The sequence below is a fragment of the Parus major genome, chromosome 14, assembly GCF_001522545.3.
Source record: "Parus major isolate Abel chromosome 14, Parus_major1.1, whole genome shotgun sequence".
NCBI classification, from domain to species: Eukaryota; Metazoa; Chordata; class Aves; order Passeriformes; family Paridae; genus Parus; species Parus major.
In genome coordinates this window covers 12,141,909-12,163,478 of record NC_031783.1, presented here as the reverse complement: position 1 = coordinate 12,163,478, position 21,570 = coordinate 12,141,909, and the positions used below count along the sequence as shown (strand labels likewise).

The 21,570-nt window shown below is 39.2% G+C and overlaps 1 protein-coding gene across 2 annotated transcripts in view; it reads right to left on the bottom strand.

Moving 5' to 3' along the window:
* SDK1 (sidekick cell adhesion molecule 1) overlaps positions 1 to 21,570 on the bottom strand; it is a 380,447-nt gene extending 358,877 nt beyond the window's left edge. For both annotated transcript variants that reach the window (XM_015643063.3, XM_015643064.3), the window contains exon 1: positions 20,134 to 21,570. In XM_015643063.3, the coding sequence (XP_015498549.1) occupies positions 20,134 to 20,593 (460 nt within the window). In that variant the 5' untranslated portion in view covers positions 20,594 to 21,570. The remainder of the gene's footprint in view (positions 1 to 20,133) is intronic.

The following is a 21,570-nucleotide window of genomic DNA, read 5'->3' as shown; positions in this document are numbered from 1 at the left end:
GGCGGTAGCGCCGCGGCCCCGCAGCGCCCCTGCAGCGCCGCGCTCGTCCCCGGGCAGCCGAGGGAGGGACAGCCGGCCCGTCCCCGCCTGGCCGCGCTCCGTTCGAGCGGCTTTCAGGCTGCCTGGAGCTGGGCATGTCCCAGCAGTGGCTGGTCATCTTCTTGTGATGATCTCAAAGCTTCCCGGTAGATGGAGCGGCCTCGTGGGTGACACAGCCCCACGGCCCCACGGGCGGCTCAGGACACCCACAGGCTGCACATCCTTTACCACAGCTCTCCTCCAGAGCCCCGGGCTGATACACAGCCTATTAACTCTAGGAGACTTGGGAAAAGAAGCACAAAGTTTAAAAGAAGTCACAAGATACATGATGACAAGATAAACAAAAATAATTATCTTCCGATTATCAGTTTCCTTGAGCTTTTCTTCTATTCTTGAATGTCTGTGAGAATTCAGGATTGCAAACTTCAAGCCTTGGGTCTCTGATCTCATAGCTTCTCCTGAAATGTGGACTCTGGTCCTACAAAGAGCTTTCTTTGGCAAAAGTACAAGCTCCTATCTAAACAAAAAATCCCATTCTAAAATCTTACACTCCTGCCCTTCTTTTTCAGTCCATTTAGATTTTTTTAAACTCCACTCCAACACCATTTTTTTTCATTCCCCAATAAAAATTCCTCCTTCTCCCTGCAGCTAAGCACATGCAAGCAGTCTTCTTCCAAATTAAATAACTTTGGCATTTCCTTGGGGAAAGAAACTCAAACCCTACAAGTACAATTAACAAAGCAATAGAATTTTATTTGAACCACTGGTAATATTTCCTTAAACTCTTGAAATCTCCCATATTTTCTACACTTCAAGATAGTTACTTTGTAACTGGGCTGCAAGCATTCAGTCCTGCAAGAGCAGCACTTAATGCAACTACTATGAAGCAAGAAGGAAGCTGGACTTGGGTCTCTGATAACCAAAATTCTGTATCTCAGTTTTATCTTAAGAATTAAGCTAATGGTGTTTCCTCCCCAGCTGAGTAGTCCTGAGGAATTTATACCGAGGGGAATGCTGGGGGTGTCAGACTTTGCAAATGTTCAGATCTAAAGGATTCTCATCAGACATCCCTGAAAGGTGACCGACCTCAACATGAGAACACACTGAGAACGCACCAGACTGCACAGAATCACGTCTGGAACGAGCAGAATACTTCACCATCCTCACTGAAGGCTGCAAAAGTGCCAGTGCCTACAGAAGGTTGTTTTTTTGTGGGTGTTTTTGTTGTAGTGTTTTGGGTTTTTTTTCAAATGAAGGTCCTAACTGCCAACTCTTCCTCAGCACTCATGACTTTCCAAGCAGTTTTGCAAAACTTGGCTGAGTAATCTCTTGAGGACACGGTTTGGATAAGTGTTTACTTCACTAACAAAGAACAGCTCAGTTCCGTTCTTTTCAAATTTCAATGCAAGCAGCATAGGCTCATCAAACCCATGAAACAGAAAAGGATTATGGATAGCAGGTGTCCAAAATACCATCTATTTTAGCAATCTGGAGTACTGGTAGCAGCAAAAGCAATTAGACTCTGAACTCAAGAAAATTTGTTTTTTACAGCTCGGATAGTTAAATAGTGAACAGATTGACAATGGAATCTCTGGAATCTCCCTTACTGAAGTGCTTAGAAAACAGATTAAATAAATATCTATCAGGAATTGTGTTGGTATGATTGATCCTGCCATAGCCCAGGAGAATATGCTGTTGAACCTTTGAATCCCCTTCCAGCCCCCTTGCTTTCTTCTTCTCTTTGAGTCACTGGATTGCAGCATCCGCATCATTGTGTTTTAGTTAATTTATCTTTTAAAGCCACACTCAAAATTAAGCATATTTAATTCAGCCATGAAGCAGCAGATGATCACAAAAAGCTCACAGCCTTATGGCCATGGTGGGAGGAGTGAGCCTGGAAGAGGGAGATTCCAGCAAGGCAAGAGGCTCAGAGGCAGGTGTGAGGAGCTGGGAAGGTGTGATGGTGCCAGGAAACCGTACCGAGGCAGGGAGCTGTGTCTGCCATTCCTGCCACTGATGGAAAAGGACAATACGAGGAGGACTGGCTGACACCTGGCTGCCTGTGCTGAGGGAATGTCTTTAGCACAGTACGCTGAAGCAGTGTCCAGCAGCAGCCAGGGCTGGCTGTTCCCACGGGGAGAGCAAAGCAGGAGCCAAGTGTGATCCCAGGCCATGGCCTTCGCTCTCAGAGCACCTGAGCACGGCAGGGAGAGGAGGAACAGGGAGTAGAAGCCACTGACAACCCCAGACAGGACAGGATACAGTGACACTGGGGCAGAGCAGAGACAGAACTGGGTACAGGGACAGCACCAGGCACAAAGCACATCCAAGGGAACATCCAAAGCAGGCACCTCTCACACAGGGCTGGGCTCCCTCCAGCAGGTAGGGCCCAAACTCCCAGCCCTGAGCTGAAAGGGAGCCAGGGGCACAGTGGTGGAGGGTGTGGGTGGGGGGCCAGGTGAGGCTGCTCAGGAAATTGTGATTAATGTCCCCAAGGTAGTGATGGGCTCAAAGCTGGCCTTTGTGTACTGAGGGAGGCAAAGATGGCAGGTGGACCACAGCCACACCTCCACAGTCTGTCAGTCCAAACAGAATTACTCCAGACACCTGCTAATTGTGCTTTGACCTTACTAAATGCAGTCCACTTTGTGTCAGGTCAAAACAAGACTAGTATAAAAAAAAAGAATTAGTATAAAAAAAGAAGATGCCCTGACTAGAGAGCAAAAATGTGACAAAACTTCAGTGATGCTCTTGAGAGTTTTTGTAGAAATATTAAACTACTGCCCCAAAAGTACAAGAAATTCTGCACACCACCCCAAAATCTAAAAAAAAAAAAAAATTTAAAAATCCAGATCAAACAATTCCAAGTAAGACCAATAGGAAATTCCTCATTTACTAAGAATAATTTACAGAAATTTTTCATTATGAAAGACCTCAAATGACTGAGAGGTTTTTTTTAATACAAATGATGATATAATTGAGTAGGGTAAAGCATGCTTGACTTACCAATAATATCACTTCTCATGTAGCTGAAATTAAGCTTTTGCTGAAGTACCACACTGAATTTGGCCTATGAAAAGTGTATTCATTTCATTAATTTTAATAAAATTGTATGGAATCATTGCTCAATGATTTGAAGATGAGACTTAGCTAAATGAAAACCATAATCAAACCAGCCTTCCAAAACCAAGAATAATGAATTAATTCTTGGAAATGTTCCTCAGCATCAGTTTCTACCAAAGAACCCTTTCAAACCATGGTCAGGTCAAACTGCCTGTAGCTCTCTTGCCCTGGCTTAGCAAGTACCTCTTGTCTTGCTAAAATGGAGAAAAACATTTGTAAGAAAAGGCAAAAGTGTGCATGTAACATTTAATTGAAGCTGAGCTGAACAGAAAACATTTAACAGTAAAAGCAACTATTTTTGACATCTTCTACCATTTAATATCTAACAAGTGGGTCTATGCTCTACCAAACTCTTTGACATCTGCTTCAAGCAGCTCAAATCACAAACCCAGCTTCAGTGTCACTTGAGAAGAGCTGGGCACTTGAGATTCTCAGCTGCTTCCAACAAGGAGTAGAAAACTTTGGATAAGGTTAGCTGGAATATTTCAAATTGCACACGTGATCCACAGGGCAAGGACAAGATCACGGAACCTCCCACTTGAACTCTGCACCTTTACTGCAGGTTATTCCAAGGTACTCAAGACAGTTTCTCAATTCAGAATTTATCTCTGCACAGTCCTGTAGAATGGGGAACAGAAGCAGATCAACAGACAGTTGTAACAGACTAAATTTCAAAAAAGGGAAAAAGAAAGACAAATCTCCTTCCATGTAAACAGCAGAATGATGGCAAAAGTAACTTCCTTTTTTTCCTGGAGCTTTTTAAATTCATTTAGTTCAAGCTTTTCAGTCATTTGCTCTACAGTAGGAAAAACCTAAAGAATTTGAATTTATCATTTCATTTTCCTTCTTTTCCTCACACAATATATATGACTAAGTCCCAGTTGATAGATTAAAGGGTCATTTCAGTCAATCTTTTAAAAATGTTTTGCAATTTTTTTTCTGACATTGCTGCATCCCCCCTGAGAAAATAATCTTAATTATTTTTAAGCTAAATATCCCTTAATATATATAAACTCCTTAAATACAAACATATGTTAAACTGAGCTTTGCTCTTTTATTCACAAGTATTTATCTGCAATTTTTCCATCAGACCAAGCCCCAAAGAAGTGCTGTGTAAAAGGGAACAAACACACAATTAACAGAACCTCCAAGACCTCTTCAAACATCTGTCTGCTTATAATGCAGATAAATACCCCAGATACTTCTCCAAGTCTTCTAAGTATGGTGCCACTGAACGCACTAATTTTCTCTGCCAATTGTACATTTTTATGTAATAGAAACTAGGTTGATGTCAAAGAACTGAAAATTACAAACCATATGTCACACCAGAAGCAGCTTATAAAGATTAGCATATTTATAAGACAAAAACATGCATTTTAAATAATGCAAATATGAAAACATCTTTTTATTTGTAAAAGCATTTTATTCCCCTCAAATCAGACTAAAGTATGCTTTTCTACTTCACTTTTACAAGATCAAAGAAATTAGATTTCATCCTCTAGGAAAGATCTTAGATAGAGTAATATCTGATATTGTGGAAAATGCCAACAATCAATAATTTATCCTTTCAAACTGTAATTCTAGGGTCTAAACAATAATCCATTTGTCAAAGATAGAACACAGAAGTCAGTCAATTTGGTAATGGTCATAATGGCCCAAAACATTCCAAGCTAAAAACCACACAAGGCAAGACTGAACTTAGAGCTCTAGTTTTTGACTGAAATCCAGTATTTTTGACACAAGCCTTTTTTTTCACATTTGTGTCAGTTTATTTCAACAAACTTTTTCAACATTTTAAAGCCCATTCAAAAAGTGTGCAAAGCCATGCTAATTGAAGATGAACAATAAAACCATGTGTTTTCAGTATATGACCAATATGCAAATTAAAACGTTATTAAAACCAAAAACTAGTGGACAATTAGCAAGATATGCTTATCGTTATTATGGTCATTAACTCTCAGAGCAGCAATAAAACCAGAATAATATTTGTCTGCCTCCCAGAGATGTGTTTCTCTGCAAAGCTGAGGGACCAACATGAACTTCAATGTATTCCTCACGAATTCTGTTGTATTCCTTCTGTTGCTAATACATCATTTAGGAAACTGAATTATCAGAATAATCACAGAATCAGTGAGGCTGGAAAAGACCTCCAAGGTCATTGAGTCCAAATGTTGACTGAACATCACCTTGACCACCATGGCACCAAACACCTTCACTCATTCTGAAACACCCCCAGGGACAGTGACTCCAGCACCTCCCTGGTCAGCCCCTTCCAATGTTTAACCAACCTTCCAGTGAGGAAATTCTTCCCAGAATAGTAGGCCAGAGAAAATTGTGTGTTAGTAAAGTATATATTATACCTAGCAGGAAAATGATCTGTTATACAAGAGTCCTCATAAAAACATTCCCAGAAAAAGTTTTCAAAATGTGAAAACTGACTAAAAATAACTTTCAATTAATAATTAAAAACACTGGAAAAAAGGATTTTAAAACTCCCTTAGATGAGGCCAGTTTCCCCCATTACTTTGACAGTTTAAGGCCCCAAGTATCAGATTTTTTATATTATTAGCACTGCTCTATCAACTAGTCAATATAATAAAGCCCCTAGTAAGCTCTGATCAAACCATATTTAAAGGTTTGGTTCTTCTGTCTTTATAATTCTCTTCACTTCAACTGAGAGCACTCACACAACTTTATGATGCACCACTAATAATCTGTAATAGAATTAAATGGGTACTTTCCAGGAAGTCAGCAGTACAGCTACAAGAGTATTTTTGTTGCACAGTTTTTTTTAACGTACTATTCATAGCTGAGAAAGTACTTTAATTTCCCTAATTAGCTGTTCAGTAATACAGAAATATGCTAATTAAAATCTATTTTTCTTCTCTTAAATTATGTCATGCTGTCAAATAGATACAAAAAAATGAATGAACAAATGATATTTGTAATATCAATGCAATATTGACATTGTGCAAGTGTTCCATCAGCACTTGCTCCAATTATTTTGCCTTGAATGAGTTTGTATTGTTTAATTGTTCATAACTTAATAAACAATTCTGTAGATGATGTATGAAGAGAAAATAGGATCCAAGATGGCCAAATAATGATCAAGACACTATAGAAAATAAATGATGAAGAATTCCTCTGCCATCTAATCACAGTACTAAAGCTCCAGGATCCAGGAGATGGTCTGTGCTAAGAAGGTACCATTTTAAAATAGTTTTGGGATGTGCTATTTATTTTAAAGTGTAACAACACTAATCCTTGTTTGATCTGCAGAAACTTGCGGCTTCCATGCAATCTCAAAGATTCCATGTTGATTTAGATAAACAGGTCAGACTTCCTGGCACCAGAGGTGCTCCAGGGTGAGAGAGACAATTGCAAAAGCCTCAGGATCAGAGCAGAACTCTGCCCTCCACAGCCCCCAGAGACCTGCTTGGAGAAAACCCTTTTCAGCTAGTTCTCCTTTTGAACTTTTTTCCCCTGCACCTCACAGTTGTGAGATATGTGTTCCATTCTCTGCCCAGGTAGATGGCATCAGGAATTTATAGATAAGAACAAGGATAAGAACTCAAGATCCTTCATCTTCCAGCATGGAAAAAGCCATTTATGCAGTATCTCTGTTTTCTCCCACACAGGACATCCATTCTGCTAGCCAGTCCCTGCACTAGCTACAAAAGAAATAAATTAACAAACAACACCAAAAAACTCAATCAAAGGCAGGCAAAATGAAAAGGGGCAGGGGTAAAGGAAAGCTCTGGGAATATGAAATGCTTGGCTTTACAGGAAGAAGTTTGTACAAAAGAAAAAATATACATAATGAAATATCATTAATTCTATTATTAATCCTTTGAAATCATGGCAACCAAAGGAAATCCTTTTCATTTACTTGCATTTTTCTGGACTGTGAAGTACCTAAAGAGCTGGACAACTCTAAATATTTGTGTTACTGAGAACACATATCTTTCCTTTGGATCTAAGTAAAGGAAAGGCCAGAGTTCAGAATAAATACTGCCTTCTTGAGATTAGGGGATCTACACATCTGGAATAGCTAAGTACAGAGAAATGCAACCTACAGTTCAGTATTGCTGTTTCTGCCTGGAACACCTTCATAAACAACTAGTAAGATTTAAGACTTGGAAAAAATATCTAATTTTATTAAATAGCTCACACATATTCAGTAGAAGATTGATGGTTATGGCTGTCTTTTACTAACTTGAGGAGGCATCACACTGCTCTGTGCAACTTGATAAGCAACATTAGTCAAAATGTAGTACATTTTTTTCCTTACTATACATATGAAGATACTGTCTCATGTCTTGTCTTTTCCTGGTTCAAACAAAACTTCTGTTTAAAAAAAAATTATTGTGGTTTTGATCATGTCAACAACCTGATTCTGTTTGTTTTCTTAAACCTGTTATACAGAGCCAGATTGTGACACAAAAGAAACCAACTCAAAAAAGCAACAAAAAAGCAACATAAAACTAAAAGTGAAACCAAAGCATGGGACTCCTTGGCTTTATTAAGAAGTGCTATGAAAACTATGTATCTCAAGAGTCAAGTATTTAATCATAAAATCCTTACATTTCAACAGACTTTTTACCTGGAAATCGTAATACTTCCATTGCCAGTCTGAGTGAGGAGACAAATCAATATTTCAGTTCCTGAAACCTGCTGAAATGCATCGTTTTTCACACATAGAATCCCCCCCATTTGGTTAAGTGCAGGAAAAAAAAATATTAGATAAGAGTGACAGTAAGAAGAGGAGAGCAGTTTACACATTGACACTGAAGAACTTCATTGGGATGAATCTGTGTAACTTCAGTAACACTTAGTAATAAACCCCACTGTATATATTAATTCTTCTACCAAATGAGTTTTAAAACCATCCAAACACAACTGAAGCTTTTAAATGTCTAAAGGAAAACTATGAATCTTGTAACTGAAACACAAATATTTAAAGCTTGTAACTCTTCAAAACAGTTTAAAGTATAAAGCACTATGTCAGAGAATGTTTCTAACATGTAATCTCTACTGAATGTAGGCTAAAATTAAAATCTCTTGCTTTCATACATCACATTATTATATTAGTGTAATTACATTTGTTATCGTGTTCAACTAACTCATAGAAATGTTACCCTTCCTTTTTATATTAGGTGAGATGGTCTCCCCCTAATGAAAACGTTCACTACAATTAGCTTAACTTCTGCAAGTTATAAAATACAAATGTGCACTATATAAGGAAAAATATCATGCCTTTCTGCGCTAAATGAATATACAATAATGCGCTTCATGAGATTTCCCACAAATTTAAAAACAGACTTAGTAAGTGACCAGTCCTTATGAGAGACTATCCTTTAACAGGAACTCAAAGAGAAAAGGCTTCAAAGAGCTTGAAACCTGTTGCCTTTAGCTGTTTCTTCAAAGATGGTACGTCTGAGAGCTCTGAACTCTTTGTTTCTGACAGAACCGCTTCACACACAGTGATATGAAAAAGCACCACTAAGTAATTGAAAAACCACAAGTGTTCTGCCTCTAACACGATTACATTTCACAATGCAGATTTATGAGATTCAAGATCTCCATTTAAGATCATGCCATTTCATACAGTTTCTCTCAGTCAATATACAAGGTTCAAAATGAAAATGCATTTACAGATGCAGTCATTTGCTGGTTTGAGCTGGAGATGAGTCAATTTTCTTCACAGTGGCTGGTAGGGGGCTACGTTTTGGATTTCTGCTGAAAAAGAAATTGATAACACAGAGATGATTTTGTTATTGCTGAGCAGCCATTGCACAGAGTGAAGAGGTCCTTTTGTCCTTCTCACCACCCTGCCAGCAAGGAGGCTGGAGGTGCACGAGGAATTGGGACAGACACAGCCAGGACAGCTGACCCGAGGGATATTCCAGACCATCTGGTGTCATGCTTGCCATGTGAAGCTGGAGGAAGAAGGAGGAATGGGGGATGTTTGGAATGATGGGTTTGCCTTCCCAAGCCATCGTTACTCACTGTTAATGAGCTCTGCTATCCTGGGGATGGCTGAGCACCTGCCTGCTGAGGGGAAAAGGTGAAGGGACACCTTGGGTTGCCATGTTTGCATGCACAGCTTTTGCTTTACCTGGTAAAATGGCTTTATCTTAACCCATGAGTTTTGTCACTTTTACTCTTCCAATCTTCTTCCCCATCCCACTGGAAGGGGGGGCAGGGAAGTGATTGGCTTTGTGGTACTCAGTTGCCAGCTGGGCTTAAACCATAACAAGTCATAAACACAAATCATGCCTAGAAATCTCAAATTCAGCAATATATGCATCTAAATCACAAAAATACTCTGCGTACACAAATCAGAACAGTAAAGAAACTTCTGACCAGCATCAGAAATGGGACTTCAGAAGCCTTGAATACACTGAAGACTTAAAAAATCCCAATATATCAATCACTCCAGACAGTTCTTCATCTGTAGAGTACATTCTACTGCCAACTTACTACATGAGTTCTGAGTAGCTGTGTCTGGTATTCTATTTGCCTTGATGCAGCATCTAAACAAGCAGGCAAACACACCATTTTTTCAGCATGTAGCCCCTTCTCCAGAATTTTGAGACAGCTGAGACTTCTGGATGTCTGGAAGAGAGCTGCAAATATGCCTGAAAGCAACATTTGCCTTTCACTCAGAATAGAAGATTTGACTGAATTATGAGAGAGCCATATCTGGCAACTCTAGTACTGGTTTGGGGAGCTTTTCAGTCAATATGCTTAGAACTGCGCTGTAACTTTTATCTTGTTTTGTACTTATTTGCTGTCTTTTCTGAGTTTCACATATATATCCATATCTATCTATCTATCTATCTATATATCCCCATTGTCTTTGTCACACATTAAAAGTTCCAGCAGAAGTCTTCTGGCAACCACACAGATCTGGATGTTAATGAAATGACAAATGGGTGCAGTGCACATGCCCAACACCAACGCTCACTAATTGGTTACAGAAAATGTGCAATATGCCATAATTTACCAAAGCACCAATGCCTAATCACTTCACGCTGCAATGAATTTCAAGCAAACATGAGTAATTATGCCATTAGTTTTAATAAAGTGACAGCTAGCACTTACTCCACTCTAGTGAACATTTGCACAGAAGTTGGTTTATAATGTCCTGCAGCTCTATAGAAAGACTCTTAGAACATGAATTCTTTCAAGATTTGTTGTGACATCTATGAACATTTGTTCATATGTTAAGTATGGAAATCCAAAATTACTCAGCACCTCCTTTTTTATATACTACATGAAAACTTCAACTTCACTTTCAATTATTTGGATGAGAACTGTCCATATCTGCCCATGGCATCATTTGCAAAGCCATCTTGTCTTTTCTAAGTGGCTGCTCCAGTATTTTTTTATATACTGGAATTGAACCATTTGAAAAATATTGAAAAATTAAGTTTTAGATTTGATCTGGACGTCCTTAACAGAATCAGTAAGATTTTCACTCTGAGTTTAAACAGACACAACAGTTAAAACTGCAGGTTTTTACTGACAGCAGTACACCATAAATAGGACTTGTTCAGGTTTTGGGTAGCAGACGACAGAGCTACATCCAGTACATGAAAGCTGAAAATTATACTCACAAGAAACCTGAATGGGATTGACAAGGCATCATTTTAATTATGATGCATTTACATAGTGAATGTAACGTTGAATTACCAGCACTTAAAATTCTGCGTTTAACTTGAGTGCCATTGACTCAGAATTCTCAACTGAAGATTCAGAAAAATATGCTTAAATATTTGACCCATTAAATGCTAATAATAAGCCATATATAATTAATTAAATCTGAGTAAGATTGCTATCAACACTTGAATAGAGAAACTTGAAATGAAGATGTTAGGTACTACATAAACAACTAGAAAAAAGTTTTCAAAATAAAAATCTCACTTTGTTATTGACTGCTGCTTCAAACTTGTGTAGGAATGAAAGGTTTATCATGAGAGTCACTTGAAATTTTTCTGTTGATGATTTCATTAAACAATAGCATCACTAGCCTATGTTGTAATTGAATTAAGCTAGATTCAATTGACCTATTCTCTCATTTTCCTGAAACGAAACTCCTAAAAGTGAAATTTTAGCCTTGTTCTCTGAATAATGAGCACTAGCATGATTAGGCTCTGTGAACAGGAAACACCTTCTCTCAGTTGACTAATTTTATGAAGTTACTATGTAAAATAGGTATTCTTTTCAAGAGGAGAAAAATAACCCAGAACATAACACTGACCTCTCATTAGTTCTTAAAAGCTAACAACCTTGCACAGCAGTTCCAAGACAGAAGACAACACACAACCTTAAAAAAGAAGTTTAAGATAAAAAGAAAATATTCTTCCTAGTTAAAATATGGCATTTTAGAAAATTATGGTTGCACATGCCAATGCAAGAAACTATTTTAACAATAATCCACATATCTTTCTTCATTTAAGATACATCTGATGTTGTTCAACAAGTAAACAGTTATGTTTGTAAAAATAAAACAAATCCTAGAGAGAAGTGGGAAATTCGTTGATAGAATTTATCTTAAAACCTGGTGTTCGAAGTGGCATTAAAATGGCTTTTAATTTCAGCTACTCCATGTTCAAAAACAAATCTAATGTCTTCATGGCAATAAAGAAAGCAAAAGGTGAAAACAGGTTCTTGATTTCTCATGTCTTAGACTAACATTTAAAAAAATGCTAGGATAATCTACCATTAAACAATCTTCCTGCTCATCTGCTCTCGGCCTCCAGCACAATAAAAGCCTGCTTAACACAATGCAAGTGTCCTAGAAAAGGCACTCTGTGCCCTGGGAGAGGATCACGGCGGGATCTGCTCCACATTGCAAGTGCAGAATCACAGGGTTTAAGCCTCCTCCTCAGCCTGTCCCTAGCAGGAGGCATTACTTGTACACCAGCACGGAGGAGCACTAATCTGAGAGCAGAAGCACATTGGGGTAGAGTCTGTGTCAGCCTGAGACAAAGGGATAAAGACAACAGAGGGAAGGGTGAGACACACAGATGGATGTGCACACAAACAACAGCACTGCCTTCACTGTGGCACAGCAATATTGCCAGAGCACTACCAGCAAAGCTGCTGGAAAAGTTTTTTATGCATCACAGCATAAAACAAAAGTGCCAATGACTTTCTCCTCAACAAAAGGGACGGTGGGGAAGAAAGCACAAAGGTGCTGGTTTGCAAATATATTCACATGATAGGTAGGATCTGGGTTTATTCAATCTCTTGACCCTGAAGGAAAGACACAAACAAGGAAAGTTTGTTGTACCTCTACATGCACAGATTCAAGAGGACTTAAAATTAAACTTATCAGGACACACATTCAGATATGCTGATGGAGAATTCCCTTCACCTCCTCCCAAGCACTTCAATACTCCAGCAATGTGTTCCATGCTATGATAAATGTATTATCTTTGAACTGCAGGTATGGCACTGTACCATATATTTCTTTTCCAATAATCATATACCGTTTAGTTACTTTGAAGTATTTAGTCATGAATGGCCTTTGCACTTCTTGATAGATAAGAAATAAGAAACAAGGAACATTCCCCAATGCACCAGCAAGACTGCAATGACAGCATTAGTACTGAGTCCGTGTTTAACACAAATGTTAGGTGAGCAAACAGCAGTAGTTTAATAAAATACATTTTTTCTAAGTGTCTAAACATTTTAAATATTTGCACTATAGTTCCATTATTTCCTTAGCACCATCACTTAAAAAATAACATTGCTACTGAGTTGATCTCCTATGAACTCAATGCCAAAACCACATATCAAAGCCACAACATTCTCAGCTAATAAATGCACAAAATTTGACAAATATGAACCTGAGGATGAAAGCACTGTCTACCAGATCTTCTGATTCTTTGTGTAATAATGAGCTACAAACTTCAATTGCAGCCTAGAATCAATGTGGGACCCTTCTGGCAACACACACTGGAGCTATGTTATCATTATTCTCTACTTTCTGGTCCAAGAGAGCAATACCCAACAAATTATTTTTTAGGTAACATGTTAGACCGAGGAGTTTATTAGGAAAAATATATGGCTTAGGGCTTAAAAGACCATAAAGTGGTTTAAAGAGACCTAAGGGACATTGATTTATCTACCAGAATCAACTTTCTCTTTAGGCTGCCGCAATAGAGCATGGAAATGAGAAAAACAGGATTAAAGAATCACATTATCTGCATAAAAAGCTCTAATGCTTTTTTGTTTATAAAAATGACACTTCAAAAGTTATTTGAATGGTGTGACGTAAGATTGTACAATCCACTTCCACATCCTGCATTAAGTGCTGTTAAAGACTTCCTTTAATCAGAGTTGTTGGAGATCACAGCTCCCCTTTTTAACCTACTGAATCTGTGCATTAGATAGAAACATTAAAAAGTAATACTGGTGGAATTTGCAACTTAAGTTGCAAAGTTTCCTTTTGTTTAAGAAGAAAGTGTTGTTCCTATCATCAGCCTACATAATTGAGACATCAGGGGATTAAGGGGAATTTTCATATTACTTGAATTTAGCAACTACCTTATAAACTCAGATAGGGAAGACTCCACCCAACAGAGGGAGAAACTCACTGAAAGGGACTTTCAGAGAAAAAAACTGAAGTCTTCTAAACCACCTCACTTCACTATTTTCTCCCCAGGAGCAGCAGCCTCCATATTTGTAAGAAGTCAGGCCATGTACATTCCCTTGTGTTTTGTCAGAGTTGGAAAATTCCCTCCCAGCTGAAGCTGCTCTTATGAACACTGCCAGGGTCATGCCCTGGCCAGGCTGTCCCATCACCTCATCTGCATTGTCCCTGATGCCTGGGTGACCCCAGTCTGAGCTAGTCCAGGGAGCTGAACAGCTGAACATTAAAAACATTGCCCTTAAAAAGCCTAGATCTACATTTCTAATCTTAGTGAGGGTGCCATTTGTATTGCACCTCAGGGACATTTCACTGATAAAACACAATTAGCAACAGACCAGTGTCTATTCTAGGAATAGATTTGTTATTTTCTGTAGCAAAGGCAGAACAAAAAATCTCTCTTTGTAAACCAAAATACAAATGTTCAAGATATGATACACAAATATCACATACATCTAGAAGTCAAGAATCTGTGCCATGAGCAAAGCCCAGTGACATATGTTTAGAAGTAATGAAGCTGGTATCACTTTAAAATAAAAGACTCCTCCCTTCTCAGTCATTTCTCAGTCATGTCACCCTTTGAAGTCAGACCTGCAAGTACTGCATTAATTCCTGCAGAACCTTCCAGGGCTGTGACATTACAAAGGCAATGTCTGTAAAGGAATTGAAAAGTCTTACTTTACTCCAGGGGCAGATATAATTTCAGAAACCCCAAATTCTTTGGGAACAGGCCTTTCCATGAATTTATGTTTTTGTTTTACATGAGCTCTATGAATGGTGGAGGGTCATCTTTGAGGCACGTGCAGCGAAGAGTCTTTATTCACAAGAAAAGACTCACTTGATAGTCAGAAATAGAACCCAAATCTCACCAGTTACTTGCTTTCCAGCTGTAATAACTGTAAGTAGTCTAATCCAATGCCATGCTATAGCTGCTAACAGTTCTTCCTTTGGTTCACACAAAAGTCTTCTTGTGCTGAATTTAACAGATTTCAAGCAAATGAAAGATGGAGCCAAGCACTGACAAGAAAAACAAAATACTGAAAAACTGATCAGTGGGCAGCACTCAGTTCTGACTGTGTAGAGAGGAAAAATAATAGGTATCACTTTAAACTTAATCATAATGCACATGCATAAAGAATTTGTATTAAAGATGCAAAGGTACCTTACTTCTGGCATTTTATAATCTTTACACAAATCTTATGAAAATTGTTCTATTTCATATGTTTTAACTTCAAGAAAACACAATCTTGAAAATATCAACATATCATCAATTTGTTCCTTAAAATCTATTTAAATACATATTATGTATGTACATATGCAGAGGGAGGAGGAAAGGCCTATTTCTGTAATGAACTCAGCATGAACAAGATTTTGCTCGATGAGGAATCTAATTGCCTCTAATCAGCCCACAGATTCTTCATAGCCAAAAGGTCCAGCTGGACCAAATAATCAGGACATCCAGAATGTGATATTCAGGTAAAGCTGTATAGAAAGTTGATAAATGCAAGCAAATTGTTTGACTTGAGAATGTGTTCCAGGCTTGTACATGTATGGTGGTAAGAACAGTAAGACAATAAAAAAAATCCCTCTCAAATCTCCAAAAGCCCAATCCCTTCACTTAACAGCTTTCTGATAATTCACTTTGAGATTGTCTTTTTAGTATTTCAATGGTTTGTTTACACAATCTTTAGAATATTAGACAACATTTGCCTTCGTTATTCAAAATACATGACTATGAACAGAGGTGGCAGAACCTTCCAGAACAACTTTTCAAGACACGTTTGCTTTCTGTTCTTCTTAAGGTGAAAGCCATAGAGCAGGACTGCCACAGCCTCTCTCTACACCCTGGTCATTCCTGCTGTGAGCTTCTCCTGCCAGTGCAGGAAAACAATGATTAATTAAACACCCATTACTTATGGTCTCCCTTCTTCTCTAACAGGACCATTACATGGCACTCTCAAGGAATCATCTGAAACACTGCACTTGGAATGTTAATATTATGTGTTCCCAGCTCTTTGAACTTGCTGTAAGAAGTCTTAAGAATAGGTACTTTTCCAGCAAAACATAAACATATAAAGCAAACCAAGAGTTACCACAGTAGAGAGAGTGAGACATTGCATGGTCTGGCCACAGAAAATGCCAACGATCTCCACCCCAGTTCTATTTAGACTGGGCCTGGATCTATTCCTCCAAATCAATTGCTTATTTATTATAATTATATACACAGAAAATTCAGCTGCTTAGAAACTAGCACAAACTTAAAATGTACATCTAAAGAAAAGAAACACAAAAAGCAAAGCCAATATAAAATCTTGAGCTTCTGATAAACAGTAACAGAGTCTTTTCGGAGTTAGAAATGGTTCCTTCTACATTTAAATCAGAATCTTTTTCACTCTCCAGTAGGTATTGCCCTAACATTTCACTATCTTTCCATCCAACACCTATGCAATACTCTATGCAAGTTGTTTATCATCTCTGCCCCTAATGCAGTTTGAAATTTGCTTGAAAAACGCTTTTTACACTCAGCATATTTTTAATACATGAGATCAAATATTTGAATTAAGGAAGTTGGGCCCCAGAAATATTTTCATCTATCTACTGTGTCATGGCTTCTTTCAAAGCATAATGCAAATCAATACTACCTTAAATGTACATTCAGGTATTTGCAGAATTCTGAATACAGATTTGATTAAGCAGCATAAAAAGATTACAGTTCCATTGCCATAAAACTAAGAAAAATCAGACAAACTTCTTTTTCTTAATATTTAAAGATATCAGGCTCCTGCTGGAGAAGCTTAAAGCTTTGCTCTGCTTTTATCTATTTTAAAATCTTTCTGAACAACAGCCATCAATCCAAAGAAATATATTTTCAAAGTATTCTTTCATTCCTCAACAAAAGACAGACATTGGGAAGGTACTTAAATCCATTAAGATGCATGTAGTGTAGCCTCTAGCAACTTCCAACCTATTAAAATAACCAGAATTTTTCTATTTCCATACAAATATTCCGGTAGTTTAGTAAACATTTTGTACCTCAGTAGGCATCAGTGTTTGTTAATCTCATACATAAGGAATAAATTCCAATGCTGCAGGAGCTCTGTGTATTCCCAGGACTCTGCCCAGGCATGCAGACCCCTGAGCCAGACGTCTCTGCAGGAGGATGTTCCTCCAAGTACAGTAGGCAGCAACTGGGGCCAAATGATTCACTCCTACCATCACCTCCCAAAGTCTAATTTGATAATTACAGTGATTATCAATTAGCATCTCATCACTATTTGATGACACACTATGACTTGAGGCTAACTAGCATCTCGTACATCATTTAACAAAAATGCCAGGAAAAGAGGGCTAGTGGCAGAGGCCAGCAGGCACAGAGAGCTGAGTGAACAATGCAATGTGCAGCAGTTTGGGGACTCTTACAGGTCAGTTTTTCTGAGATGGGTCATTGCAGACACCCCCAAGAGGGAGGGAGCTCTGTGCAGAGCCCCAGCCATCACAGGAGTGGGAGCTCCATTCCCAGCCTGGAACAGGCCACAACCTTTGTCTTCTGTACCTGGAAAGTCACTCCCACAGCGAGAAGGTCTGCACAGCAACACTAAGGTTCCAAGAGAATCCTTTATTATTCAGGACAACGACCCAATGTACATTTTAGACTAATTAAACTCACTTTGCAAAGGAAAAAGGAAGCAGATAAATTTTATAATGAAATACATAACTCAACTATCAGAAGACAGAACAGCTGGAGCTAGCTTTGCACAAAATAAATTTACAAGTGGTTTTGTCTACAGTTCACCACTAGATCAGATTTCACATGGATGATCATTCAAGTTTAGAGAATACTCAACCAACCTGTTGCAGCTGAAACTCATTTCTTCCATTCACCTTGAAGTATAAGATACTTGATCTCAACAACTTTACCTGATCTGTTTCCTAGGAATGAAGAACTTGCATTTCAGTATGCCTGAAATACTTCTTATGTCTTTAATGCTGGAATAGTTATTATGGAAACATTAGCTGGTTATAGAATTGTATTATGATTCATTCAAAAGAGCCATGGCCCATATATTTAGAATGTTCCTTTTTTTATCTTATAAAAAGACTGAAGTCATGTAATTCTCTCATGCATATGACCACATCATTCCATTAGAATCTTCTGTGGCTGTAGCAGAATTTCCATTTTCATAAAGGACTTTTATAGGAATTGTCATCTTGTCTCTAAAGTAAATTTTTGCATAAAAATGATGAATGTCTTAGAATCCATTAGAATTCAGAGTGCAAAAAAGAACCATAAGTTATAAATTAATACAAATTTTGTGAAATTCCAATAAAAGTCCTCTACATCAAGACCGCCACACTGGTTTATGTGTGAAATGATCCTTAAGAGGACTAACTGTAATCTTCAGCATTATATAAAAATTAAAATGTATTTTGCTTCTGCATTACATAATTGTTTTATCTTTCATTGTTTCATTCCTTCTACACTTCATACCTTTATCTACATCAATATTTTTCAGAACTAATATATCTTATTCTCTTCCCTTGCCCTCCTTGCCTTAAATAAATACTCTTAGTTACTTAAAACTAACTTGGTGTAAGGACTTTTTTGGAGGATAGTTTGTACACACTACATAACTCCCTGAGATATACAGTACCTGAAATTGCTACTACTGCAAATGCTGACTAATGTGAACTATGCTATCAAAAAATTATGCTCTACTATGTGCTAAATAAAAGTTTCAATTCACTTTTAATCCAGTAAAATGGCTAGTTTACTACTAACCATAGGCAAACTGCCTTACATGTCATCTAAAATGATTCCTGAATCCCTGGCACCTAAAACTACCTTTCATGTTTTGGTTTTTTTTTTTATTTTTAATGTAAACAGCAAGAATCATCAGCATTAATCTGCCAACATCAAACATCATATTGGCACCTATCAACAACAAGTACCAAAAGCAAAAAAGCAAAAAGTGACGTGAATTTTAATTTGCAGAGATCATTATGTCAGGTATGGCTTGTTTCAGGATAACAATACCCTGTTAGGGCTTGCAGGCCTCAGCAGAAGTAATTTGGGAATAGCAGTGACAGCATAAACAAAGCACTGAGAAAGGTTTATGAGGGTGGAGTCCATATAAAACACTGGATTAAATCTCTTCTGTATCCTGCGGCTCCAAACTTTCCGAGGATGCAGCAGTAAACCCAGAGCAGACAAACTACAGCAGACTTGGCTTCCAACCCCTCTTCCTCAAAACACGAGCCCCATCCACTTATTACAACTGAATGCACCGTTGTTCCCCGTGAAATACTTGAAAACAAAGAGCTAAAACACAAAGACTATTCCCCTTTATGGAGTATTAACTTCCGCTTTTAATAACTAACTCCTGGTCCCACACGATACAGTTCTGCATTGTCCAGCACACCCCACTTCAGCCAGACAATGCACACAGCAATAAAACTCAACCCAGCAAAGAAAGTGAAAGCTGCGTTTGTTCAGCGTGTTATTTGGCGCAGCCAACTGTAATGCTTCTGCCTGCCATTTATTGTTTACTCTGTCAAAGGATTATTAAGAATTAGGCTACATTTGGCAATTTTTTTGAGAAGGGAATTTACATGCAAAGTGACTGACACTTGGTATTTAAAGTCTATTGGTCGACTTTGACCCTTCGTTTACAAGTGACTCATTTGACTGCAAGGATCTCTGATGTGGAAATGCTCAGATACGAATCAATTGCAGTTTTTGTCTCGGGTAAATGTTACTTGGCAATCCAAAAGAAATGAACAATGCTGAGACCGAGGCTCACATAGAATAGTGCTCATATGTTTAAAGAATTCCTTTTACATGCTTGGTTTAGCTCTCGTCGGAGGATTTATGACTCCCCTTCTCCTAATAACTTATCTCAGAGCACAGTGGTTTTAAACATACACACACACACACACAGACACACACACAAACCCAGCAGTTAACTCTTTTGCTGCCTGAAAGAACAGCACAAATGCATTTAAGTACATTTAAAAAGCAGGTTTGGTGCTGATAGGGATTGTGATTCTCCGTGGGAGGTTGGGATAGGGTAAGGATAGAACTAGAAAGGGAGAGAAACATGTAGGTACAGTTTGCAGATCCCTGCTCCATAAAAAAACGATTGTACGTAAGAAACGACCATTCCTACATGAATCAGCTCAGTGCGAATTCTGCAGTTTATCTCTGATAAGAATAAAAGTAAAAGGATGTATCTGTACCCGAGCAAGATTTCCTTCCTCTCAGAAGGCAGATGCAGCATTTCTATAAACAAAAATGTCTCTAGCCCTACCTTGTGCCAGTGCTTGCAACATGTGGAGCTGAAGCAACAGAAACGCCCACCATCCCCGACAGAAGATGAAACAGAAGTTTAACTTTATCATCATTCCGCCTCGCCTGCTATTCCTTCGGGCAATAATTTCGCGATCCACCTTTCTTTCAACCGGTATTGCCTCACTGATCCCCATCCGATCCGGCTGGCTGCCACTCCTGACAGCGCTTTGGTCATCGCTCATTCCGCACCCGCGGGCCGGGCTCTCTGTGCAGGGTCGGGAGCCTGTGCCCCGCGCTTTGGGGGGAAGCGAAGCCCCCACTCGCCAGGATCGGCGGGCTCTTTGATTTGTGCTCGCTCCGCCTGCAAGCCGGGAGCAGCGCTCCGTGTGCCTCCCGCTATGACAGTCGCCACCTAAGTCAATGTTTCTTGTGGAGGTATTGATTGCACCAAAACAACCAGTCAGAAATGTGAAACACATGTTTCTCTGCACAGTCACATCCGATGCCTTCAGCACAGAGGGAGTAAGTTCATGGGCGTCAGTATTTCAGTAAATCCGGATCCTTCAGCACGTCGCAAACAGGAGCAGGGAGAAACTGATCCATCTTAGCAGCCACCAGCAGACAATCCAAAGAGAATCTTTTATACCGCAACAGCGATGGAAACTGTTACCCCCGTCATTTTTATGGAGCGTGGTGAGTTCTCCAGCATGTGTCCCATTCTCCTAAAAACCCTCCGCTGCAAGTGTTGAATTCTCGCAGAAGGGGGAGGGGGGAAGCGACAAAGAAAAAAAGAAAAAAAACTAATTGAAAGTATCTCGTTATTCCTTGCGCTAAGGATTTATTTCAGACAATTTCAAGATTAGCCATGCAGACAGAGTAGTCTCCCGATATCCCCGCAAAGCTCTGCATAGTTTATATTAATCCGATTTTCCTTGGAATACAAATCTCTACCGTCAATAGAAGGGTTTGAAGGGTTCTCGAGCAGGTAAATCGAGGAGCTCTGGCTGTGATTCCAGCTCGCTGTGCAGTCAGTCAGCCACAGGCCAGTGCCGGTGTCACTTGAACTCCTCACGTTCAGCCGGAGGTAGGGAAAACATCAGTTGATCCTGTCTCCCTCCTCGAAGGCTAGTGCCGATCCCTTCCTTGCAGGGAGACCACGACAAAAATCACCTCTAACAGGGAAAGCGCTTTCTCTGGCCGGTTGTGGACGCAGCAAGGAAGCAAACCCTCAGCTGGACAGTGTCCTGGGCGGGGGGAGCGAAAATCTCCCGAAACAAATAGCAACAAGGTGAAATCCTCCCAGCTCTGCTGAGCCGGGCTCCTGCTCTCCGCGTTGATGCAGCCCAGGGATCCCGGTCCTTCCTCCGAGCGTCTCTCCCTCACAGGCGCTGTAAACACAAGGGGGAAAGCGCGATCACAACAGCGGCAGCGGCGGCAATAAAACACAACCGAAAAA